The following is an 18560-nucleotide window of genomic DNA, read 5'->3' as shown; positions in this document are numbered from 1 at the left end:
GATCCCGGGACCCTGGCAGTGGCGGGCTGCACAGGCTCCCGGAAGGAGAGGTGTGGAGAGTCTCTGAAATTCTTAATTTCAACCCTTTTAGCCATTACTTCTGGTATTTTCTCTTATTTAAACTTATCCTATGTCTTGCTGTTATATTATATGAGGATTTTAACTCTCTTCTTTCCCTTCCTTTCTCTTAACACCCATCCTTCCACTATAATCATCTCAAAATCACATTCAGTGTTACCATTATTATGACTATGTAAATAATTCCACAAATGATCCAAGTAGTCATTTTCAATGGTAATATTTCCTTTTGTATGGCTTTCTATTTTTCTAGGATTTTATTAATTACCTGGTAAATAAATTTGCTTACTTATTTTTAAAGCTATGGTAAGTCTTTCCACCCACTCCAACAGTTTGGTTTCATAATTTCAATTCAGATTATGGACAATGGTCCATAATTTATCGGATAATTTATCTTTCTTATTTTTAAGAATGAGAATAAGAATTCTCATTCTTATTTTCTTTGAATCATCTCTGTTTCCTCTGCTCTCCACCTCTGATCTGTACCAAATTTTTTATAAGCCTGTTTCATTCTTCTTGCTATTGTTATGGGATTTACCTCTACTAGCACCTTGAAAATTCAGGAGAAAAAGTGACCAAATCCCTGAATTAGAAAAGGCATAGGGTTTCCCTGGTGGCGCAGTGGTTGAGAGTCTGCCTGCCAATGCCAGGGACACGGGTTCGTGCCCCGGTCCGGGAAGATCCCACATGCCGCGGAGTGGCTGGGCACGTGAGCCATGGCCACTGAGCCTGCTCGTCTGGAGCCTGTGCTCCTCAACGGGAGAGGCCACAGCAGTGAGAGGCCCGTGTACCGCAAAAAAAAAAAAAAAAAAAGAAAAGAAAAGGCATAAAACCCAGAATACAGATAATGACTGAACTTTGAGGGAAGGTGGGACACCTGTTCTAAACTAAAAGATAGAGGTTAAAGATTTATGTGGATGTAGTTAAATTTCCAGATGGTGGTTAGGGAAGATCAGGAAGCTGAAGGACTGTCCATTTAAGGGCTTCTATTTCTGTTGGAAAATTAGAATGGAATTTATCTGTTCTGTGCATGTGGCAGGATTGACTCTGGATCTTGTAGGAGAGTAACAAAGAGACTGCTTAGGAACAAGTGGTCAAAGAAACCTGGATGGTAATAAATGGAAAACACCACCATCTCCTCAATGTCAGGCTCCTTATGCAAAGGAGCTTCCCAAATTATCAGAAAACCACACCAGGCCCAAGATGCTCACTTCTGCAGCTGATTTTTCCCAATATCTCAAAAAAGTAGGTTATCTACCTACTAATAAATTCCCATGTAAGCTATTAGGAAGATAAAATCATTTCCATGTTATCTATGAATTATATGGTTTAAAATTATTGCTTAATGTAGTTAATATTATATTAATAATATAGTATTTAAAATTATCACTTCATTTGCACCAATAACTGATTTTCCCCTAGAGATTTGTGTTCATTGAGTTCTATAAATTCTTTTTCATTGGAATATATCATATTCCAATTAAACAAGGGAAATGGTTAAGTTCCAAAGTAAATTTGTCAATTCATTTGTGAGTGTGATTCAAATTTACTTTTTTTTTTCATTTTTGCCTTCTCTTTTAACCACTGAGCTATTCTTACTTATACATGACAATAAGGATACTGATGATATTTATTATCCTTCTTTGAAAAACCCTTTGCAATTTGGAACTATAGCCACCATTTTACCAATTTTATGGTTTGCAACTCTACCCATAATTATACTTATTTCTACTGTGTAATGAACTAATTTTTCTGCCACTTCTTTTCTAAGAATACCAAGTCTACAGTAAGGAGTTTTAAAATGTGCTCCATTGCATTCTCAGATAGAGAAAGCTTTTTGCTAACCCAAGATGGAAGAAGAATTCTGACAAATAAGTTGAGAAAACTCACATGAAATCTTGCATCCCCTTAATGAAAAGAAAGGAATGAATATTTACCTCAAGAAAGCAATAGTTTCTTTTATAGCTCACTATTCAACTTAAATAATAAGACAATATATAAACTAAGAATCTGATTTTTTAAATTATTTTAATTGTAGGCCATGGCACAGAAGGAAGATATGGAAGAAAGAATCACGACCCTTGAGAAGCGTTACCTCAGTGCTCAGAGAGAATCTACCTCCATACATGACATGAATGACAAACTAGAAAATGAGTTAGCAAATAAAGAGGCCATCCTACGGCAGGTTCAGTATCTCTATCTTGGTTTTATTCTGGTCTGTGTGTTCTCACCATTCTCACAAAACATAGAGTAAATAAAATATGGTATTCTTTGGTAATCAATCATTCTCTAAAATTTATAACCAAGCTAACTAAACAGATGCGATTTTCAGTGTGTAATCTAGAAATCTATCTTAATAATAATAAAAATAATGACTAATATTTACTTTGGATCTAGACATGAACCAGAAACTGTGCTAAACAGTTTACATGTATTACCTCACTTAAATCCAACCACCACCTGTAAGTACAATTATTATACTGTAAAGTAAAATAATTATTATACAATTATTATACTGAGGAGTAAAGTAAGTCCAATTATTATACCGAGGAAACTAAGGTTCAGAGACATGAATCCTCTCCTAAGGTCACACATATGGTAATTGCAGAGTCAATAATGGAAACCTAGGTCTATTCGGCTCTAGAGAAGGAGTGGGCAAACTATGGCCCATGTGCCAAAACTATGGCTCTGTTTTATAAATAAAGGTTTATTGAAACATAGACATACCCATTCATTTAATCATTGTCTATGACTGCTTTTGTGCTACAACAGTAAAATTGAATAGTTGGAACAGAGACTTTATGATACACAAAGCCTAAAATAATTACCATCTGGCCTTCACAGGAAAAGTCTTCCAACTTCATCTCTAGAGCCTGGACTCAATCATTATGCTACATTCCCTCTCCTACTCCAGCTAATGTTACGATTTTCAGTATGTTGCTATTACGGTGTATCTGAAGTCTTAGTACTAAGTTGTATTCCATTTGTCCAGGTTAATACTCACTATTAACTTCTTTTCTTTTTGCTGCCGTCAGTAAAAGGTTTTCTTTTTTTAATGTGCTGAATTTATTAAGGATTATGGATAAGTAATATATGAAAACATGAGAACAATAATCTCTTTGCACAGTAGGTATGGTAGTAGTAGCTTATTTTAACTCTAGAAGAGTGACTTGAAGCCCACAGCCCCTGGTGACTGGTGTTTGCTATCCTAACTGTGACAATTTAAGTGTCTCTTTTTTCGTCCCTATTTCAGATGGAAGAGAAGAATAGACAGTTACAAGAGCGTCTTGAGCTAGCTGAGCAAAAGTTGCAGCAAACTATGAGAAAAGCTGAGACCTTACCTGAAGTAGAGGCTGAACTGGCTCAGAGAATTGCAGCCCTGACAAAGGTACTGCAATAAAACAGTTGGTCAACTTAGATATACTTATAGAAATGACTAGTAATCAAAATGGAATATATGAAGATTTTCTTTAGGCTTTATGAAGATTAAGTTTATTTAATCTTTACTCTATTGGTCTGTTATTTAGATGAATTTTTATGTTACACATATTTATGTTGAAATGAATGACTGATATATATGATACGATGATTCCTTTGCCTATTTAAACATTAACAAAAACGAACAAAATATCACATCCTTAGAGTTAATTTTCCATGGTTATATTTGCACATATGGATATACGTGAGACATAATAATTTAGTAAGCTCAACATAAATTGTACAGTATTAGAAATGTAGGAGATATCATAAGCAGTTGATTCCTTTCTGACTATGGTATGAAAAAATTTTGTTAGAAGTTAGACATTAGATTTGTAGAAGTCTAAAGCCATTAAATAGTCAGAAAGTGATTTTAATAGTTGTAATTTCTTCTGAACCAATTAAAATCAATAATATTCTGAAGAATGTTCAAAATTAACTGTTATGGACATTAGATTCTGCAATTATATGCATATTTTAGAACTTAGCAACGATTATAATGCTAAAACGACTATTCTTACCTTTCACAGTCAAATGGAATGGCATTGCTTGAAAGTCACATGTCACTAGAATAAAAGTACAGATTTTGTCACTAAAAGCATGTTTGACTTTTAATATCAATTCAAAAATTTACACACATTTTAGATGTTCACATAGTCATTACCATGTGCTGTTTTCCACACCACTGCAGTAAACGGGTCAGATAGATACATGAACTGCAAGTTATAAATTCTGGCATTAGGGATTATCCAAAACAATTGATGCAACAAAATAAAAGTAGCCACATATAGTTACTTTTGGAAAAGTAAATAATTAAAGAGGAATAGTAAACTGTTGCCTATTAGTTAAAATAGGGTAAACAGGTAGTGAAAAGACAAACAGTTGACAAAGCAGAAAGTATTGGTATAGTTTGTTGTAGAGTATTGGACTAACTAGCTGAATGAAACTTTAGTCTGATTAGGGTGATACAATCTGGATCCTTCCATAGTCACAGACCATGCCATAAACCACTCTGGAAATTTCAGAGATGTGTGATTTCTAAAATAAATATAAACTTATTTAATTTTAGAAATATTATTGAAATTATATAAAAAGTGCAAACATAGTAGTAGTAATATGCTATTTTTTCTTGCAAACACATTTAAAATTACTATAATATGGATTAAGATATGTATACTTAGGCTTTTCATTTGAGGAATATAAAGAAATTTTATAAAGAGTTATCTTATTGAACTGAACTATTTTAGGGGGAGTTAGGCAAGAGGCTAAATAATAAAAGTAACTTTTGTAATATTTTAGTGTAAAATAATCAATAGTATCATAAGTAAACTACAAGAAAATCTGGAATCTCTCCTCCAAAAACACAATTTAAAATTCAGCAAAAAATTGCCCCAAATTAACCTCTGATGGATTGAGAATAAAACATAATTTAAAATATAATACTTGGCATATGAGGCTTTAAAAATTCCTAAGAATCCTTAATTTAGAATGTAAAACAAAACAACTTAAAATAGGTGTCTCATCTGTTTTTCCCTCTATTTTATTTTACTGAGGTCATATTTGATACATATATTCACTTATGCACCCAAAGTAACTTCCTCAGTTCACTCCTACCTGATAATATATTGCTAAAATTCCACTTCATCTGGAATTAAAAGAGAATAGAAAGGGAATTAAAAGGGAATAGACCCCTTTGATTTCCTCACTTTTCAGGAGTTTTACCTCTCTTAAAAAGTCTGAAAATGTTAGAATTCACTCTGCTTGTCCTTTTTACTGCTTTCTCTCCTGACTGGCTGTGTATCAACATTATTTCAGATATACAGTTTGTAGATTATCGCCATATTTAATTCATTATTCACACGCCTCTGGTGCTGAGATTTTAGTTTCAGTGTACTCCCTCTGCTTGTAACCCTTTTATAACATTTGAAGATCAGTCTTCATTTGCTCTCCCAAGCTTTATGGCTAAAAAGATTTTTGACCATTTTCTTATCTCTGTTCTCAAGACCTTTAGGGACTGTCTCTAAAACCGGTTTTAGTTATTCATTACTTCAATTCCAATTTGTTTTCAATGTCTTATTATTGATCTCCATAGTCTTTTCTACGTCATAATGTTTTTGACTTCTCACTAATTTATGATTTATGCTTAGTTTAGGCTCCCTCTCCCATATTTTGAATGATATTGTTAACAATCCTTCATATATTTTAATTGGCCTATAAGTATTTTTTCTGCTTTTATTATCTGCCACTATTGTTTTCTTCTCTTTGGCCCTCCTCTCTTTAAATTTGATTGCTTCTCCATTTCCAGCTATATTCACATTCTTCTCAAAACTATTTCTGCCTATAAAAGAAAACTGTAAAGTTTTCTTCTAAAACTTTAGCTCGTTTGGAAATTGCCTTGTCACATTAAAGAGTGAAACCAAGATAAGCCCTCTATCCCATCAAGGAGTCAAAATATAGAAGATTGTTCTTATGTGACTATAGTATTTACACCAGTTGCTTAAATTGCAGGCTTCATAAGGTTAAGGTGAACATAAATCAATAGTGGTTGCAAATTGATCCAGTGTTTGTTTAGAGATGATGTCTGAATTTATTCTTTGGTTGATAAGAATATCTTTTTTTTTGCCAGTGTGGGGTGTGTGTGTGTAAAAATAGGTAGCTAAAGCTCATTTAAGGCTTTTAGAAAGTAAGAGGTATTGAATAATGGCTAGGGATAAAATTTAAAATTTGGCTTTGGTGAGTGTATATACAATTAAATAATAACATTTTGGGATCCCACTCTTATGATTTATGATGTTTACTTCTTTAATTAAAATGCATATTCCTCAGCAAGGACATAATTCATCTTGAATCCCATAAGGTATTTCATTCATTTTTAGTACCAATAAAAAGTATCAACAATAACAGTGATTTAAACATGACAGAATTCTCGTTTAATCTCTGAAGTGAATTTTCACAATGTTTGGTGTGTTTTCAGTAGTTAACATGGAAACAGCTAGAAGTTTTAAGGACCTACTGACTTACTTGTATATTTGAATACACAGTTTTGGAAATTGAAATGTTCATACCTTGACTACCTTGAGTCAGTCACCAGATTAATTGTCATAACATTAACTGCTTGTTAAAATGTACTTTTGAGAGATTACAGATATGTTTAAGAATTTAAAATACATAATTTCAGCAACATTTTGAACCATTTACTATATTCTTAATTGAATTATAAATTTTAAAAAATATTATAAAATCATTTTGTGGCATTTGAAGACTATGGTAGCATTCTGTGTTGCTTCTGGTTGAGGAGAGAAATTGGTTATTTGTTATTTCTTCATTATTTTCCTGATTTATGAAATAAGAATATCAGAAGGAAAATCTTTCAAAATGTAAACGTTGAGTTATTTGCATAAGCACAGCCGTTAAATGTTTATTTTATAGATTAAGTTGGAATTTCTTGCATAAAATAGTACATATGTATATGAACCAATACATGAATAGGTTACTATTTCTTTTCAGGTACTGCATGATATATTTATATATAGTCCTATATTTGCATAAAGTACATTTCACTGTTTTAGAATAAACTTATAAAATGTAATAGAATATGCTCTGGAGTTAAATTTTGTTATCCTGACATAGGGTACTTTGGCTGTTGTGATTATTTAACTTGTAATTATGATTAAAATGTTGATGTAACTTTACATGTAATCTGTGCATAACATACTAATACAATTCAGCTATCAGCAATGTCACATGTGTTGAACACTCTGCATCTGTGGTAACCTGACATTCACCTCCAAGACATGTAACTAACCTTGGCACTGGGCAAACATTAGCTCACAAAAGGCACTGTGCTGCCTATTCACTTTAGGGCACTATTTTGTTTCCATAGCAACAAATCAATGCAGAATCAGTTTTAGAGTGGTCCCTAGTATCATTCAGGAGAATTCACAATAAGTTTTCTTGTCCTCACAGCATTATTTTCACTTTATTTGAGGACTTCTAATCATTTGCATTTAAAATGTCGAATTAAGGCTATGTCTAAGAATAGGCGCTGAGGTTCTACACCTACAGCCATAGTTTGTATTCAGAGACCAGAAGTCATTTTGTAAGTTTGCCAGTGCTGCTGAGGAAACAATCCTGCTTGAATTGGAGAATACTCATAATAATTAACCCCGTGGCTTAGCTTTTTCTCTGATTTCTACAGAGCTGGGTTTATAATAAATTTTGTTCCAAATTTATTTCACCTGAGTCATTGGCTTGGCCTACTCCTCAATATTGAGGTACTTTGTTTCCATTATTTTTAAGTAATATGATAAACAAACAAACAACCCAAAATATAAAACTTTTAACAATCTATCAGAGACATATTCTAGTGTTTGGTTTCCCATAATTCCAATTATTACATGACTCTTTCAGAGTTGCTTTAGTTCATTCTGTAGTGGTCTTTCATTGCCAGCCATCACTAACCTTCCATACCTTAGGTTGGTAGCTTTTTATTTGAGCATATCATTATTTTTCACTTATAACCATCAACTTCATCATGTTCACCAGATATCAGTGTAGTTCTTTCCACATAAAATTCTATTAAAGTATTAAATTTGCTGTCACATTTTTCTTTTAAGCATTCTGTGCTATGTTCTGTTCAGTGTCAGTGCCTTTAGTTCTGATTTTTCAATTTTGTCCCTCTCCTTTTCCTTGACTCGTTAGTCTGATCCAACCTCTTCTACCTCATCTGATGATTATCAATATGTTATGGAAGCTAAGCTACAAGAAATGATCTCCATACGTAGGAAGGTAGTCCTACTGGACTTTACTTTCTATTGCTAAATAGAATTCATCTAAGTTTTTCTTTTCATTTGTAAAAATTATGTTACTTTTATTTATTGATAATCGACCATCTGTGCAGTTCAGTGCTTCAGGAGCTTAAGATTGGACAATGGCAGGTTTGTGTTCAAACCATGCACAGTCTGCATGTTACATTTGGCTGATTTCATTGCTCATAAATAACTCCGATGTTTTGCTGATGCTTGGATGTAACAGGCCTTTGTAGCTGACACATTTCAAGCAATGCTGTTCAGCTGCCTGTTTAAAAAAAGTTTATTTTTTGAAAACTACATTTGCGGTTGGTAGTAGCTTGCTTTACATTTTATTTCAGTTTATTTAGAGGAAAAGTGTTAACCATATCTTACATGTCAGGTGCGTTCTTCATATTTCTTAACAGGCTGAAGAAAGACATGGAAACATTGAAGAACGTATGAGGCATCTAGAAGGTCAACTTGAAGAGAAAAATCAAGAACTTCAAAGAGTATGTATTTTAAGACCATCCCTCTCAAGCATCAGTTTATGGATTTATATTCTACATATAAGAACTGAATGTCTTTCTTGATTACAGGTTATGTTTAAAATGATATGGATATGCCCTGTGCATTAAAAAAAGTTTCTGCCAATTTAATCAAAACAGACATAAAATTAAATCCAGTTTTAAAACTAGAAAAAACAAACCCAAATATTTTTAAGTGATTTTTATGTTAAATTTATTTATTTATTTTTTGAATGTAAGGCTAGGCAAAGAGAGAAAATGAATGAGGAGCACAACAAAAGATTGTCCGATACTGTGGATAGACTTCTGACTGAATCCAATGAACGCTTACAGCTACACTTAAAGGAACGAATGGCTGCTCTAGAAGAGAAGGTAAAAGGACCAGTAGAATCACATGATTATCAGCTATGTTCTTACGATCATGTTTGTATTACACTCTGCTACAATCATTGCATTGTTCAGATGATCCATTTACTTTCCTTAATTTAAAAAAAGCCTGATATATTCTTAAAAGTGAACAAATAGTTTCTGTAAAAATATGTAAGATCAATTTTTAAATGAATAAAAAATGTTACATGGTATATAAATATTACATATTAGCATGATCATATAAGACAAAGGTATTAAAACATATTGCACTTTTGTGATGAAAATATTTCATTTGTCTTTCATGTGGTATGCAAAGACGAAGAGTAAGACAAAAATTAGTATTTTGGAGTGTGTGGGGAGGCTTGCTTTGAACCATACAAATGTTTCAAGTAACTGAATCTACTGCTAGTCTAAAAGCCAAAATGTGAGTGAGTTTATATCACCAATAGCACTAGTGTCAGTCCCACCACAGAGTTTAGAAATGCAAAACTTTCAGCTGCATTGTTTCCAAAAAAGTGTTTCTGTACAATCTACAACTTCATTCACAGTTAATATGTCCGATTAATAGTTGGTGACTACCTGACCAGCAAGAGCTAGTGAGCTGGTTGCCAATTCCAGAGTATAAAAAAAGGTAGGGACTAAAACCTAGGTGGAGAAATCATTTTGGAAATTTAGATGGAATGCCAATCGCTACCTAAGCTAGACATTTTCCCCTGCTTCATACAATAAACCAAAATAGGAAAAATGTTTCAATGAAATGTTAAAGTAGTTTGATTAATTTACCCATTAAGAAGTCATAAGGCATGCCTTCTTCCCATTCAGCACCAAATGCATGCCAATAACCACACTCGTGTTTTAATTTAACTCTATAAATGTGAAAAGAATACATTATTTTAAATCATGCTTTGTAATACTATAAGAAAAGCATAAAGCTTTTACAACAGTAATACTTTTATGGCAAGGATTTTTTTCAAATCTGTGATGCAAGTTATTTCCACATCATGATATGTAACATTAGTTTTTAAAAAAGCTAATATTTTGTTTTTATTTATCTAATAATTTAAACATTATTAGAAATTGTTAATTATGTATTTGAAATAAAGATCCAGAAATTGAACTTTTAAAAAAATCTGATCTTACAGTTTCTTCTTTCTTCGGGTAGTAAAAATGAGTTTATCTGAATTCTTCTCTATGATAGCTTTGGCTAATATTTTACTTTTTATTCACTTTTTCTCATTTGAAAAGTAACCTAATTATTTCAAATTTTAAAAAGACTGGGAAGAGGCAGTCAGAAATAGCTTAAAAGTTACTATTTATCTTATTTGTCAATCCAAGTGTTACAAAATGACATTTCCTATTTAAATTATGTATTTCTAAAAATGTTAAGGTGTCTTGTTTAAAGATTCCATTGAAACTTGGTTTCCATGGAAACAAAAAAATAGATGCACCAAGGAAGGAATCAAAGAAGATTCTTGAGTGATAAAAAATTAATCTACATATTTAATTATTTTCTGTTTTATTTATTATTTATCTGTTTTTTTTTTCTTTTCTGTAGAATGTTTTAATTCAAGAATCAGAAACTTTCAGAAAGAATCTGGAAGAATCTTTGCATGACAAGGTATTATGGAAGCTTACATTTTGCCCAGTTTTCTATTTCACATTGGTGAATATTTTGTTATAAAATAAATTTGATAATAAATAATTTTAGGATGTTATCTTTTAAAAATATTTTAACTTTTATATTATACATACAGAAAAGTGTACATATATAGGGAGAGCTTGATGAATTTTTACAAACCAAACACACTGAAAGTCAACATCCTGGAAGCCCCACTTAGCATATAATCACTACTCTTATCCTAAAGGATAATCACTAGCTTAACTTCTAACAGAAAAAAAATGGTTTTGACTTTTTTCATGCTTTATATAAATGGGATAAAAATGTATGCACTGATTTGTGTCTAGTTTGAGATATTATTTTAGCAGAAATGTATTAAATACCTACTGTGCATAAAATTGTGCTGTTATATTTGCAAACATGAACTTAGTTCTAAAGTACCTGAAAAGTCTAATTGAGGAGAGAAAACACAAAACAATGAGTTCTAGAGTCACAGATGCCAAGTGTCAAATGAATGAAAGATAGTAAGAACTACAGGTAGGATAGATCAATATACATTGCTGCTATAAAGAAGGCTTCAGAATGCTTTAAGATAGGACTGTTTTGCAAGGCTTTCAAATACAGTGCCTGTGCCATGATTGCAAGTACTTAGAGTGGGGAGGAGGTGAGTAGTGACTTTGATATCTTAAATAATAATGGACATAACAGTTTGGCTGGAATCAGTTATTCTTATTGTAGGATATGTGACAGACTAGGCAGATAAGGACCAGATTATAAAATGTTAAAAGCGGTAATTGCCAATGTGTTTTCCTCCTTCCTTAACATGTAAAATTCTTGTTAGCAATTTTGTCTTATTTCATTTTGTTCAGCATCAGTAAATGAAATAATATAAAATCACTAACTTAAGAAGTGACTTATAGATGTATATTAAACAAAAGATGGAAGGAATGGAAACAGAGAAAGGAGGGAGAGAGGGAGTAATAGAAGGAAGGAAGGAAGGGAGGAAGAGAGGGAGGAAGGGAGGGAAGGAAGGAGGAAAGGGAAGGAGATCTGGCAACAGTATGTCATTTGGAAGGTATTGGAAAAGATGAGAGAATAAAGATAAGAAAGAACAATTGTACATTTAACTGAATTGAATACTACATATTATGATGTTAATTTAAAAAATAACTATTTAGTCCCACGGTCAGGATGTACACACCCTTAAACCCAGAAAATATAGGTGTATTAGAGCAATACAATATGGTGCCTAGAAGATAGCATCTAATTCTTTCTAAAGTAGTTCAGAAAGTCTACAGTGAAGAAGATAACATTTCATCAGGCTCTTGAAGGCACATTTGATCTTAACAAATAAAGAATGGTAGGGAAGAAGATGATAACTATGCAATAGCACAGAGAAAACAAAGATGGTTGATTTGCTGAATCACCAGAAGTTTGCTGTGACTGGTTGTGTTTAAAGAACTAGGGTGTAAACAGATTGTGAATTCGGGACTTAATCCTGTTATGGAATGTTATGTTATCCAAAGCTCTGTGTGCTTCTGGCAAGATCCCCAGAACCCACTCCCCAACCTCCTACCCAAGCCTGTAGCTCCAAAAGTCTGCCCAGGCAACCCGCAGTACTAATCATTCCATGCTTTGCATTCCTTTTCATGTCAATCACTAGAGGCAGCAAATCCCAGGTCATACCTCATTTCTGAATATCATTCCATACAGCTGAGCACATTTCCTCATCTAACCACATCTCCTATAACTCCTCAAATTTTCACTCGATTATATTTAACTCACAGTCCATTATTAGTAAATATCCTTCATATACTCAACCTCTTCTTTTCATGTTTCTCTTCATTATTTTGATCTCTAAAATTTGAAGTTCCTAGGACTGTCCTTGGATTTCTTCTCTATGTTCGGTCCCTGGTGAGTTCATGGATTTAAATACCATCTGTAAATTAAGAATTTGCAAATTTAGATCACCTACTATACTTCCTCTTCCCTGAGGGAGTACATATATTCAAGAGTCAACCCAGTATCTCTATTTGGACACATGGTCATCTCAGTCTTAACAAGTAATCCCCCAACCCCCCAAACACCACCACCACCTAACCTAATCACCACCAGCAGCAGTCTTGTCAGTAAATCACAACTTCTTTTTCTTAACTACGCAGGCTAAAAACTTTGGAGCTGTTCTTGACCTCTTTCTTTATCACACACCCCATAGCCAGTCCAAAAGCAAATTCTCTTAATTCTATCTTCAAAATACAACCAATATCCTTGCCATTCTCTTTCTAACACTATTGTTGTCCAAGCCGTAATTCTCTTGCCTGTTTTTGGAAGAACATAATAATTTTTTATCTTCTCTACTTCCTAATCCCATTCATCAGTCCATTTCACAGCCATCAGAATGATCAGGTCACTTCTCTGCTCAGAAATCCTCCAATCATTTCCTGTCTCACTCAGAGTAAAAGTCAAACGCTTTAAAAGTAATTTGTAGGGCTTCCCTGGTGGCGCAGTGGTTGAGAGTCCGCCTGCCGATGCAGGGGACGCGGGTTCGTGCCCCGGTCCAGGAAGATCCCACATGCCGCAGAGCGGCTGGGCCCGTGAGCCATGGCCGCTGAGCCTGCGCGTCCGGAGCCTGTGCTCCGCAACAGGAGAGGCCACAACAGTGAGAGGCCCGCGTACTGCAAAAAATAAATAAATAAATAAAATAAAATAAAATGATACATCTAGCAGAGGAATGTGTGGGAAAGAGATTGAAGGTAGCAATACATCGTGGAAGCTGGTAAAATAATTCAGGAAAAAGGTAAAAACGTGTGTAATGTAAGATGGTGGTAGAAAGAATTTTAAAAAGATCAGATAAGAGAAACATTGCAAAGGGCACATTGACAAAAAATTGTGGTGAGAAAAGAAGTATGAGTCCAGTAAAATGTCCAGCATTGGCCACATAAAGGGGGAAAAATAACAGCAATAGAAAATCTGGAAGGACACATTTATAATGTTATAAAATTTATAATTACAAAAACAAAATTAAGTCCTTACATGAATATTTAATTAAGGGCTATAAGATCACCCTCATCTTCATAAATTTGCAGACTGAAACTGTTAATGCCAATCTGAGAAAATTATCAGATGCATAAATTATTGTACCAATATAGAGCTAATAATTTTAACTCATATCAAGTGATAATTTTTTTCTCATCCTTTTAATTTAATCTTCCTTCTCTTTCACCCATGTGTCCTTCGACCATTATAGGATGGTTGAAATCCTTTACTTACTGTAGAAATAAGACCTTTTCTTTATTTTTTAAACTGCTATACGTTCTACTCAGATTTTGAAGTGATGTATACATAGCTGGTCATGACCTTAGTTTTCCCATATATTTAGAAAAACTTAGCATTAGTGAATGTTAGGGAATGTAGATAAAATTTTATTGATTTCTGCTGTCATATTTTCATTTCAAGGAGAAAATCAGGCATTTTTTGCTGTCATGTCTAACAATATGTAATAAAAATATGTTAATCATTTTTTCCATTTTTAAAAAGTCATTAAGCTTCGTTGTTTGGTTTATCATAGTTGAGTGTTGGTACTATTGGCATATGCATATCATCTGAGTAACGCCTCTTTGACTTTTAGGAAAGATTAGCAGAAGAAATTGAAAAGCTGAGATCTGAACTTGACCAGTTGAAAATGAGAACTGGCTCTTTAATTGAACCCACAATATCAAGGTAACATTAAATAAAAAGCTTTTTCACCAATAATCATTATGAATTTCCTTATGGTTTCATATCTCCTCAAGTAAAATAAATAAGTACCTCCTGTTTCTCAGCAGGCATTGCCCTATTTTGATCCCTTACTGATTTACAGTTTCTACACTCAACAATAATTCTCTAATTCAGTAATTCTTCCCTTAAATATTCAATAAAAATATAAATTATTACCTTTTGTATTCTGTATTAAATATATATAGAGCTATGTCTTCTTATATATTATAAATTATAAATGAAGAAGTGGAACCATATATACAGAAATTACATCTCTTTCCAGGAAAAGTCATTTTCTCTACATGCAGAAATGTTTTCAATGTTTAATTTTGCTGAAGAAGCATCATTGGTATGATCACTTAGTGTCTGACTATTTTGTTAAACTAATTACAATAAAGAGGGAAGGAGAAATTAAATATGTTTAAAAAAAAAAAAAACTTCAAGTAAACTTGTTTGTACTCATCTACTTTGACTCAATACCTAATCTTAAAAAAAAAAAAGCAAAGAGATCCTTGTTTACTCTCTAGATAGGCAGATCAAGCTCAATAATTCACGTATAATTTGCCTTTGTGCTTAGAGCCTTTTATTTAAAGTTGATAAAAAAAACCATAGAGGGATTCACCCATTTGAGCATTTATTTGATAGATAACACAGTATCAGCTATTTGAAACTTTTGACCACCACAGACTTCTAAAAGTCCATTTTTCTTGGTCTTATGCTTATCCTAAGAATGTTAGCTCTACAAAGGTTGGATATTTTGTCTGTTTTGAGTACCATAATCTCAGCACCTAAAAAAAGAAACCTTGTATATTGTATACTCTCAATAGATATTGTTGAATAAATGAATATCTAGTAAAGCATTTTTTGGACATTCAGGTGAAAAATCCAAATTAAAAAAAATCCTAAGGGTGCTTACATTCTCTTCAATGTGAGTATTAATAAGAACAAAATTCAGTATTTTGAATTCAGTTTAGTATAAGAAACACAGTTCTGCAGGCATAAATACACCCAAGGAACTTTTAAATAGGTAGGTCTTTAATTTTGAAAATAATGTTTATTTTTCTAATGTTTTATTACGGTTTATATATCTGAGGCTATTAATTCAGTCTTATACATGGTGATGATGATGATGACGGTAAAGGAGAAAGAAAGAGCTGATAAAATACCAACAGAGTAAATACATAGAACTAGCATTATTCAGTCAACAAATGAAACATATTTTAATAAGACCAAATGGCCATTTCATTGTCTTTTTGACCTTCAGTCTCAGAAATACAGAGTTCTAGAAGTGTTGTCTAAAAGTTCATCACCTTAGTGAGTCATCTTGGCAGCCTAGCAATGTGACATTAATCCACAATGAAGGATCATCAGGGAAACTTGGGAACTACATACAGAGCAACTATTCTTTGATACAATGGATTGTAATAGAAACAACACTAGACCAAAAATAAGAAAATTGACATTCCTAGGTCTTAAACATACAATAACTAGCAGTTTGATTTTGGAAAACCCATTTTTCCTTAATAAGTTCAAATATATATATATGTATATTTACATAATTATATAAAATAATTTTTATAAAATATATATGTATATTTACATGAATTATATAAAAATATTTTTTATAAAATAATATTTTATGACTATCTCACAAGATTACTTTGCAGATAAATGAGACAAGTGAGAAAAGTGTTTTGTAAACAGTAAATCAACTCACAAATATAAAGTATTATAGGAATTATTAAGATAGCTAATTTATAATGAGATAACTGAATATTTATTAAAGAGCAATTATTTCTTGAACATTCATATTTCTGAGTGCACATAATTGAAAAGAAAAACAATAAAGAAGACAAAGTGCATGAGAACTTCATCTACTAGTTTTTGATCTTACAGGTGGGGAGGTAAGAAGAGTTGAGCTAAAGTGAGTATCAGTGACTAATATCCTCTACTAGAATCTGAAATGAAAGTAAAATGAGTTCCAGAGTGGCCGAGAAAGCCTGATTTGGCTCAACTCAAGGGAAAGGGTAGGATCTGGATAATTGGAAAGGACAATGAAGGACATCCCAGGAAGCAGAGAAATGGGTAACAGCTTTTCTCTAAGAAAATTCGTGCTTGATTTATCTATTGAAGCTCCTTTGTGAGATTGTATTCAAGAGTCACAGGAGATTCAGGAGGGAAAACTACCTGGTTCCTTGTTTAAAGGAACCAGTGACTGTATTGTAACTTACATCTGCAAGTGCCTCTCAAAATATTGTACACCAAGAATAATTTTAAAACTGAGATATATGGATATACTGCCTCTGACAGATCACAGAGTTGAATAAAAAGAGAGGGGTGAGGGGTAACTGCTTTAGATGAAGTATAAGCAATGGCTCTTCTACAATTGTTGTTGGTTCAGATCTTTGTTCTCTCAAGATCAATTAAGTACTTTCTACTTGTGAGCCTGTGACATTGGAGATACAGTGATGATGGTAGTGAAGAATACATGTTCCAGATGGAAAATGCAGGAATATGAATTTGAGGACTGTTATAATAGAGGGAATACCAGGAGCTAGAATAGTATATGAGGATGGGACTTTTAAGCTGAGACCTTAAGAATAGTAACCACATAAATGTTTGAAGAGACGATTTCAGGCAGAAAGAATAGCATGTTCAAAGGCTCGAAGCAAAAGAAAGTATAAGTTTGAGGAAAATGACAGACAGCACAGCTAGACGAAGAGAGAAGGCAGAGAGTAACTAGCAGTGAAGCTGGAAAGTAGGAGGGGCCCAGGTAGAGGACCTTGTAAGACACTGAAGAGTTTTGAGCAGGGCTTTGATGGGACCAGATCTGTGTTTTGTTTCATGTTTTTATAAATGACTTGGAGTTGAGAGATAAAACAACAAGAAAAAAAAAAAAACAACAAGAAAACAATACTCCTAGTGTGAGGTGTTAAAATTTTAGAAATTCTACTCTGATACCCACAGAGACATTACCCTAAGCAGCCACAGACTAAAGGTCGCTAGGATGTTCTGACCTAGACAGTTAGGACTGTATTATAATCAGTTGCATCCATTCATTGTCCTACCAGATATTTATTAAGTTCTTATTGTATTCTAGGGATACCTCCTTGAGCATACAATAGTGACTAAACTCTGAACTTTGCCTTCATGAAACTTACACCCTCTGCTATAAATAGACTGAGAGTTGTGCCACTTAATGACTATGGCCTGGTTGGTTAGTTTTTAATATATGACTAATTCGTAATAAAGCCATTTTGCTTGATTAAGTCTCAAGTTCACTTCTATAAAAACAATAGCTGTCATCTATTTGGGGGATGATTCTTTAGTTCATTTGCTTTAATGTCCAATTTGGCAAAACAAAGACATGCATCAGTTAGGTCAGTGTCTTCTACTTTTTCAAAAACCCAGACCTCACCTAACCTTTTATAATCTTGCCGAATATTTGGGGATGTTTGTCTTTGTTCACAAAGAGAGCTAAGAGTGAAAGCATAGTAGATCAGCAGGAGCCCCAGGTTCAAGAGAAAACACGGCTTTAAGCATATTTCCTAACGATGATGGATCATTTTATAGGACAGCATGTTGCTTTGTAATTATCATCATCATCGTAGCAGTAAACTGAATTTGCTGTAAATCTCTATATAAATAATATATTTGGAGAAACCTTTAGTGCACTTTGATTACAGGGTACTTTATTATCATGTTTTTTGAAAACCAGTCTGACGATATTTTCCAGTTAGAATTTTCCAACTGTTTCGTCTCTAAGCAGATTTCAGAATTAAATGTGCTTATTAGAAGATTTTTCTTAATCTTTTTGGAACAATGTCTTATCAAAAGCTGAAAAACTCTTCTGGTGAAATATCCTATTTTATTAAAAAAATAATATTATTAACCTTGGGCCAATCTGATTTTGAGTATTTTGTTGATTTTCTAAATTGAAAAATAAAA

General features: G+C 33.0%; 1 protein-coding gene across 13 annotated transcripts in view; it reads left to right on the top strand.

The window, feature by feature from the left end:
- PPFIA2 (PTPRF interacting protein alpha 2) overlaps positions 1-18560 on the top strand; it is a gene marked incomplete at both ends in the record, with an annotated part of 468557 nt that overhangs the window by 361735 nt on the left and 88262 nt on the right. For all 13 annotated transcript variants that reach the window (XM_082667019.1, XM_082667016.1, XM_082667015.1 and 10 more), the window contains 6 exons: positions 2117-2263; positions 3332-3466; positions 8771-8854; positions 9110-9241; positions 10794-10856; positions 14485-14576. In XM_082667019.1, coding sequence (XP_082523145.1) covers positions 2117-2263; positions 3332-3466; positions 8771-8854; positions 9110-9241; positions 10794-10856; positions 14485-14576 — 653 coding nt within the window. The remainder of the gene's footprint in view (positions 1-2116; positions 2264-3331; positions 3467-8770; positions 8855-9109; positions 9242-10793; positions 10857-14484; positions 14577-18560) is intronic.

This window comes from Grampus griseus (assembly GCF_964374135.1).
Source record: "Grampus griseus genome assembly, chromosome: 11".
NCBI classification, from domain to species: Eukaryota; Metazoa; Chordata; class Mammalia; order Artiodactyla; family Delphinidae; genus Grampus; species Grampus griseus.
This window is presented reverse-complemented; position numbering and strand designations above follow the sequence as displayed.